The 8,593-nt window shown below is 41.0% G+C and overlaps 1 protein-coding gene across 1 annotated transcript in view; it reads left to right on the forward strand.

Annotated features, from left to right (window-relative positions):
* IFNGR2 (interferon gamma receptor 2) overlaps positions 1 to 6,657 on the forward strand; it is a 30,760-nt gene extending 24,103 nt beyond the window's left edge. Inside the window, exons 5-7 of the mRNA XM_077117502.1 lie at positions 570 to 729; positions 1,089 to 1,246; positions 5,968 to 6,657. Coding sequence (XP_076973617.1) covers positions 570 to 729; positions 1,089 to 1,246; positions 5,968 to 6,147 — 498 coding nt within the window. The 3' untranslated portion in view covers positions 6,148 to 6,657. The remainder of the gene's footprint in view (positions 1 to 569; positions 730 to 1,088; positions 1,247 to 5,967) is intronic.
* The last annotated feature ends 1,936 nt before the right edge of the window (positions 6,658 to 8,593 follow it).

Here is an 8,593-nt window from a genome sequence, read left to right on the forward strand (position 1 = left end):
GGTTGAGGAATTAAAGGACCATTATTTCCTAGAATAATTTTTCATCTGCTTGTTGACTAAGTTTTGAAGTATCTATACTAGATTAACTATGAAATACAAACTGTTCATTTTAAAGGAGAAAATGTTAGTCTAGAACTGGGGATTTCCTAAATTCTGGTTCAGGACCTTCTCTTGCTAGCATGGGCCCTCAGAGGCTGGGGGCGCCGCCATGCTGTCAGCTGCATCTTCCATCACCCCACTTCCCAGTTTTCACACTTCAGATCTGCCCACTGCAATCCGGTGACTCTTTCAAAACTGCATCTTCTTACGGCAGATGTGGGAGATGTTAAAGTTGGTGGGTCTAGGTGTCTGGGTAGGGGTTGTATGTTGGAGTTCTCTCTCTGGGTTTTGCAGCTGTCTTGTAAGTTAGAAATTATTTCAAAATGAAAAGTTTAAAAAAATGATGTCATCTTATTCTTTAGTTATGTGTTAGCTTTGAATAATAGGAAATAATTAGAAAAGCTAACAGTGCACGAATATGACTGTTCCGGCGATTTACATGTGTGGTTTTTGGTGTTTTTTTTAACTAGGTTAAAGGACCTTTCATGGGCAACTCCATTCTGTTGGATGGCTTAAAACCCTTAAGAGAATATTGTTTACGAGTCAAAGCAGAACTAATTTGGTCAAATCAAAACATCATTAGACCTGGACATTTGAGCAACATATCTTGCTATGAAACAACAGCAAATGGTAAAATATACCTTATGTCTTTTTTGACCAGGGAAAAGAATGCTCCTAAAATAGTGAAATTGGGGAATCCATTTCAAGTTAGTGGGTGGTGGGAGTTGGGAGACAGAGAAAGGAGGGGGTGTCAGAAGGCACATAACTGCAGAAATAAAGAGCTTATGCCAAGACCTACTTGCTCTGTCACAGGATTGCCTTTCCTAGTTAATAATTTAAATATACGAGGTGGTGTGGGGCAAGGGGTGGGGGGATCTGTCCCTCTTACTGGGACATAAATACCATTTAAGAAGTGGGAGAGGGAAAATGAGCTGACACCTGTATTATGAGTGGAATGACCATCATGTTCTTTTTGGTCATCGTTTTAGCCTCTACTAAGCTCCAACAAGCCATACTGATCTTTTTGGGGACCTTGCTGTTGGTACTGGCGCTGACAGGGGCCTTTTTCTTCCTGGTGTTGAAATACCGAGGCCTGGTGAAATACTGGTTTCAGTCTCCACCAAGGATCCCTTTACAGATCGAAGAGGTATGTGTGTCCACATGTCGGTGTCCACTGCCCCGCCCCCCGCCCCCAGTCTCTTCTAACAAGAAAGTGTGGACAAAACGGGGGACATGGAGATTTGGGCACCGGATTGGAGGATGCAAGTGTAGTTCAGAGGTAGAATTCTTGCCCGGTTCAATTTCCCATCCATGCACTTCCCCCCAAAACAAAACAAATAATCAAAACAAAGAAATAATTCCCAGTGCCTGCCCATGCGAAAGACAAACAAACAAAAATTCAACAAATGGTACTGCATAACAGGATACCCACATGGAAAATAATGAAATGTGACCCCGCCATACAGCACACCAAAAAAAAAACAAAAAGGCACCAGATTGCCTGGCCCAGCCAGGAGGTGGGCCACAGCAGGTCCCTCTCCTGACCCTAGCGATGCCTGGCAGGAGGATGCAGAGGCGAGATGTCTCCCTTTGTGAAAGCCATGGAGATAGGAATGAAAGTGTGAGTTTTGCATCGGACTGTGTGCCCTTGGGAAGAGAAGAGGAAATGCCCTCAGAGCTCCAAGCGTAAGGCCTTGCACACCATGAGTGCTAGTGCATGCTGCTAGTACTTTAAAGGACTTGAGAAAAAATAGTGGAAGTGCTCTTGTGAAAAGTCTGTTTCTTCTGCCAAGCTCCAGCCCTCCATCCCACTCCCACCCCAAGGCTTTGAGGGCAGTCCAGTCTTCTGAGAACACAGGACAGTCTTTGGTTCAGATGCTACCTGAGAAAAGAGATTTTTTGAACTATTGGCTTCTTTGGTCTTGAGGCTTTCTCTTGTGAAGCCTGTTTCTTTAGTGAAGAACCTTAGCCTACCTGTAGTTATGCCTAAGAGTTACTTCCAGAGAACCTCTTTTGTGGCTCAGATGTAGCCTCTCTCTAAGCCCAACTCTGCAAGTGAAATCATTGCCTTTCCCCCTACGTGGGACATGACATCCAGGGGCGAAAGTCTCCCTGGCAACGTGGGCTATGACTCTCAGGGGAAGCCTGGCCCTGGCACCACAGGATCAACAACACCTTCATAACCCAAAGGGGGTAAAATGTAACAAAATAAGGTACCGGGGGCTAAGAGAGTTCAAATAGATTTGAGAGGCTGTTCTGGAGGCTACTCTTACACAGGTGTTCCAGTTTGCTAGCTACCAGAATGCAACACACCTGAAATGGATTGGCTTTTTTAAAAAACTTTTTTTGTTAATTTTTAAATTTAAAAAATATGACAAAAAAGAAACAAACATTCTTAACATATGATCATTCTATTCTACATATATAATCAGTAATTCACAATATCATCACATAGTTGCATATTCATCGTCGTGATCATTTCTTAGAACATTTGCATGAATTCAGAAAAAGAAATAAAAAGACAACAGAAAAAGAAATAAAATGAAAACAGAAAGAAAATTATACATACCATACCCCTTACCCCTCCCTTTCATTGATCACTAGCATTTCAAACTAAATTTATTTTAACATTTGTTCCCCCTATTTATTTTTATTCCATATGTTCTACTCATCTGTTGACAAGGTAGATAAAAGGAGCATCAGACACAAGGTTTTCACAATCACACAGTCACATGGTGAAATCTATATCATTATACAATCATCATCAAGAAACATGGCTATTGGAACACAGCTGTACATTTTCAGTCAGTTCCCTCCAGCCTCTCCATTACATCTTGAATAATAAGGCAATATCTACTTAATGCGTAAGAATAACCTCCAGGATAACCTCGCAACTCTGTTTGGAATCTCTCAACCATTGACGCTTTGTCTCATTTCACTCTTTCCCCTTTTGGTCGAGAAGGTTTTCTCAATCCCTTGATGCTGAGTCTCAGCTCATTGTAGGGTTTTTCTCAATCCTTTGATGCTGAGTCCCAGCTCATTCTAGGATTTCTGTCCCACGTCACCAGGAAGGTCTACAGCCCTGGGAGTCATGTCCCACGTAAACAGGGGGAAGGTGGTGAATTTGCTTGCTGTGTTGGCTGCAGAGAGAGGCCACATCTGAGCAACAAAAGAGGTTCTCTTGGGGGTGACTCTTAGGCCTAATTTTAAGTAGGCTTGACCTATCCTTTGTGGGGTTAAGTTTCATATGAACAAACCCCAAGACTGGGGGCTCAGCCTATAGCTTTGGTTGTCTACACTGCTTGTGAGAATATCAAGAATTCAACTTGGGGAGGTTGAATTTTCCCCCGTTCTCACCATTCTCCGAAGGGGACTTTGCAAATACTTTTTTATTCACTGATCAGATCACTTTGGGATTTATCAGGGCATCAGTCTGGACAAACCAACAAAATCTCATGTCCTACTCAAGGTTCCATGTACTTATGGTGTTCAATCAAGCTATCTACATAAGTTATATTAGGAAATGCACTAGTCAAAATATAAATTTTGTACCAAATAAACATTTTTTGCTTTAATCTCACACATAAGTTGAAATTTTAAAATATTAATTATCATCTATTTTCAGCACCCTACAGTAATGACAGTCCTTTGTTCTTCCTCATGCAAAAACATTTTTACAATTTGTACATTTAGTCATCATTATATACTCTAGGCATTCCTAGATTATAGATGGATTGGCTTTTAATAAAAGAGGATTTATTTAGTTAAAAATGTGTAGCTCTTCAGAGGAAAGGCAGCTAACTTTCAACTGAGGTTCTTTCTTACATGGGAAGGCACAGGGCGATCTCTGCTGGCCTTCTCTCCAGGCCGGGGGTGTTTCCTTTCTGCATCTCCAAAGGCCTGGGCTGAACTGCAAGTGCTGAGATATGCTGAGCTGCTTGGGCTGTGCTACGTTGAGCTTTCTCATTTAAGCTTTCAGCCAATTAAATCAAACATCTTTCATTGCAGCAGGCACGCCTTCTAGCTGAATACAGATGTAATCAGCAACAGATGAGGTTCACATGCCATTGGCTTATGTCCACAGCAATAGAAGTAGGCACCTTCACCTGGCCACGTTGACCCTTGAACTTAATTATCACAGCAGGCTTTAGCTATATGTTGCTAATTACCAGGGTTTGTCAAACCCCAACCAAAATCATTCTTGTTAACCCTGAAGAACACCTAGGGCTCCATTTGAGATTCTACAGAAGTTTCACATATTAAGATTACTTTCCAGAAACCTACAACCTTCAGATGGGTTTTTGGCCAGATAAGTCCTGAAACCCAGAGGGACCAGCCTCTCCAAGAACATCAACTAGTTCCATCCCCCTATTCCATATTATCAACAGCCCTTTACAACATGAAAAAGTTAGAATAGGCATAGCCCAAATACCCCTAAAGATTGGGAGAAGGATAAAGGAGCAGGGAGCATTATAACAGAGTAGATAGGATTTAACAAATAAGTATGACTGCTGAATCATTATATTGATATCTTTCATTCTCCTGTATCTGGAGCTAGAAGTAAAAACCTAAAATTACTGTGCAGTAACCCATACTAAACTCTGAAATCTATTCTGTAACTACTTGTTACAATGTACTTTGAAATTTATTGCTTTTTTGGATAGGTGTTATATTTCATAATAAATATTTTTTAAAAAGGGGGGTTGACTTCTGGAGGGTTTTTCCTTGTCCTTCAGTCATATAGGGGTAAAGGAATTGGAAACAAATATTATTCTGTTATATCTAGAATGAAGAGAAGTTAAGTCAGGACAAAGTTGGTAAATACAGGATGGCACTGCTAGAAAAAACTAGGGCCACCTGTTTTCCTTCTTCTGTCATGATATGTTTAAAGTGCACGGGTGTTATATGAATTACATATATGTTACATTTCCTACTAGAACATCCCTGGTTAATATTGTCCCCAAATAATATAGTAACTCTCTCCCTTGCCCATGGTAGAACTACCAGTGGGACCCCAATAAAAGAATTTACCACGAGCTCTTCCTCTGGGGCATGAATTTAAAGCAGAAGTTCTTTCAGTTCACTCTCCTGGGAAAGTGTGAAAAATTTTACCAAAGGTCATGGAAGTTACATGAAAATAATGAATCATGTTTCACTTAGACTTTTGAGGTTTCACAAGTACATGTGATTCGTTTTTGTTCCTTTTTTAATCGGCTAGTGCTCACTGCATGCCAGTATCTTTCACCATTTCTAAGATTTAGGCACCAGGTCTTTGGCATGCTGGTGAACTGAGGGCTGAGCCTGAAGCAGTAGAAAGAGCAAAATCGAAAGTTTGGTGCCACAAAAACCTCATTTTCAGTCAAGGGCCGTGGCTTCTGACTTTCTCCCAGGCTGCGCTGGCCAATGAACCTTGTGCCCAGATTCTCTGCTTGTTGTGTTTTGTGTGAAGATAGAAACACACCAGTAGATGTGGTGGCTGAAAAAATGTTCATGAACTTTCCCTCTTTTTCCCCCACTGTAAGTGAACAAAAGTTCCCATTTCCTCCTTCACTGAAAAGTTATAGTTGCAGAGATGCTTTCAGATTAATCCACTGAGTGCAGCCAACAAGAATGTGCTTTTCCTCAGTGATGCCTTTTTAGATTTTTGAGGCATAAATCTGGTTGGTTCTTTGATTAGAATTAAAGTTATTGACAATGTGAGGCTGGAGGGATATTCACGTTTTAGATGTTCTATAAAGTTCCATCAGTGGACACGGTGGGGAGTTATACCTGAATAAAACATAATGTGCCAACTAAAAATAAGGTTAAAAAGTTTTGGTAGTTTGAACCCCTCAGTTAACATGACTTTGGTTTTCTGCCCTTTTCAAGTATTTAAAGGACCCGACTCAGCCTATTTTAGAGGCCTTGGACAGAAGCAGCTCACCAGAGGAGGACTGTGGCCCTGTAGCTGTCATCACCCTTCCAGAAAAGGAGCAAGAAGATGTTCTCCAAAGGACTTTGAACCAAAGTACTGGTCCAGGCTCCCAGCCTCCGGGAAGAGGACACTGAGCCAGTGCGGCTGCTGATAATCCTTTTTGGACTTTATAGCTAGTCTTCCATCCCCCGCCGCTCCAGAGGCCATGTCTCGGGAGAGGCCGTGGGTCTTTGGGAGAGACAAGCTTGGTGTTTTTCTTGAAGAATTTTCTAAAGCGTACAAGTTCCTAGAATGATTCTGTAGAGATAACCCAGAATAATTAAGGTATTTTGTAAACACTAAAAAAGTATGTAATTATTTTTGGACAACACAATTGAGCCTCACCTCTGATATTTTTTTTTCCAATGTTGGTTAGGGCTGTGCGGCCGGGAGAAAGGCTTCTCTTGCTGACTCTGGCAAGTGAGCTGGGGAAACTGAGGCAGATCATGTCATCTCTCCCGGCCTATCCCAAACAAAGGATAGTCCTCATGTCCAGTCCAATTTTTAAAATGTGGTCAATTCTGTATATATTTTCCTAGTAATTTAAGCTTTGTTTTTTGTTTGTTTCTTTTTTTAAAGCTTGAAATGAAAGATTGTATAGTTAACTCTTTGAAAAGTCTATGTGAAGTCTTTTCTCTCTACTTTGCTTCCCCTTTTTTGGTCCTATTTTTTTTTGCAGAGTTCGACTTTTAAAAATCATTGTCTGGGGGGGCCATGGTGACTCAGCAGATAGAGTTCTCGCCCTCCTTGCCAGAGACCTGGGTTCGTTTCCCGGTGCCTGCCCACGCAAAAAAAACCAAACTGGCAACTCAGCAAGAACGTTCTGAGTATGTCACTTGATTCCTCAAAAAGTTATGGAAGGGGATTTTCTTAGCCTTCATTTATGTGTGATGAGTCACACTGTGCTGATGCCGGCAGGGGATTGGGGGCATTAAAGAGACATGGCCAGTGGACAAAACTGACCTCCACTGACTGCTCCAGTTATCTGATGCCACCTGTGCTGGTGGGCTGTTCCGTTCAAAGGAGGTATATCGGACCCCCATGTCTCTAACCTTAGCCTCTTACACAGTGGCACAGTTGCTTTTTTTTAAAAGGTCTTTTTAGAAAGATGACCCTACCAGTGGCCTTATCTTTGTTTCAACTTTTTATTTTGAAATAGTTTCAAACTTACAGGACAGTTGTAGAAATAATGTACAACCTATACAGAGAATAATAATACTTCTTACTCAGATATCTAGATTTACCAACTTTTTAACATTATGCCACATCTGTTGTGTCATTCTGTCGATCGATCCATCCATCAGTTTTCTAAACGCTTGAGAATAGGCTGTATACATCATGCTCCTTGAACACTTAATACGTCCATGTACATTTTCTAACAACAAGGATTTTCACTTATATGAGCACTTTAAGTATTGTTATCAATTCAAGAAATTTAATGTTGATAGGAGCTTTGAGTCTATATTCCAGTTTGGGGGGTTGGGGTTTTTTGTTTTTGGGTTTTTTTATTGTTCTTTTGGGCCTTTTCTCCTCCATTATTAGATTCAGTCCAGAATCATGTATTGTATTCATTCATCATGGTCTCTTTAGCATCTTTATTCTTTTTTTTTCTTAATTGTTGAAACATATATAACATAAAATTTCCCAGACAAACCATTCCCAGGCATACGATCGAGTGATTTTAATCACACGCACAATGTTGTGCTACCTTCACAACCATTCATTACCAAAACTTTTCCATCACCCAAAAAGAAAACCCTGCACCTGTTCTGCATTCACTCCCATTTTTCCTCCCCACTCCCTGCCACTGGTAACTTGCCCTCTACTTTCTGTCTCTATGAGTTTATTTCTTACAAGTAGACTCATAGACTATGTGTCCCTTTATGTCTGACTTATTTCACTCAATGTGATGTCTCCAAGGTTCAACCACATTGTGGCATGTCCCAGAACTTCCATTGTACGTCTATACAACATCTTGTTTATCCACTCATCTGTTGATGGATACTTGAGTTGCTTCCGTCTTTTGGCTATTGTGAATAATGCAGGTATGAACATTGGTGTCCATCTGTCCATGTCCCTGCTTTCAATTCTGTGGATTATATACTAGAAGTTGGATTGCTGGATCACATGATAGTTCTGTATTTAACTTTTTGAGGAACTGCCAGACTGTTTTCCCTGGTAGCTGCACCATTGACAGTCCCAGCAACTTTTTTTTTTAATAGCCATTCTAGGGAGTATTAAGTGGGACAATGGGTAGAGGTTAGGTTTGTGAGAAGAAGAAAAGCAGACTGTACGTATAGGAAGTTTCCAGCACTAGTTGGAACCACCATGCTTCCTTCTGAGAGCATGCTGGAACAAGGCAGTTGTTGACCTAACTTTCTAAGCCTTGTGTACCCCTGCTGTCCAGGCTGGCAAGAGTTAAATGGAAACCCATCCATTGTCCAATAACTCCATATATTCAAGTCCTCTTGGGAGACATCTGTTTTCTCTGTTTGGTGTACCTTGAATTGGGACAGGTTTGGAGGAAGTCAGTAGATGGAA

Source organism: Tamandua tetradactyla, chromosome 10 (assembly GCF_023851605.1).
Source record: "Tamandua tetradactyla isolate mTamTet1 chromosome 10, mTamTet1.pri, whole genome shotgun sequence".
NCBI classification, from domain to species: Eukaryota; Metazoa; Chordata; class Mammalia; order Pilosa; family Myrmecophagidae; genus Tamandua; species Tamandua tetradactyla.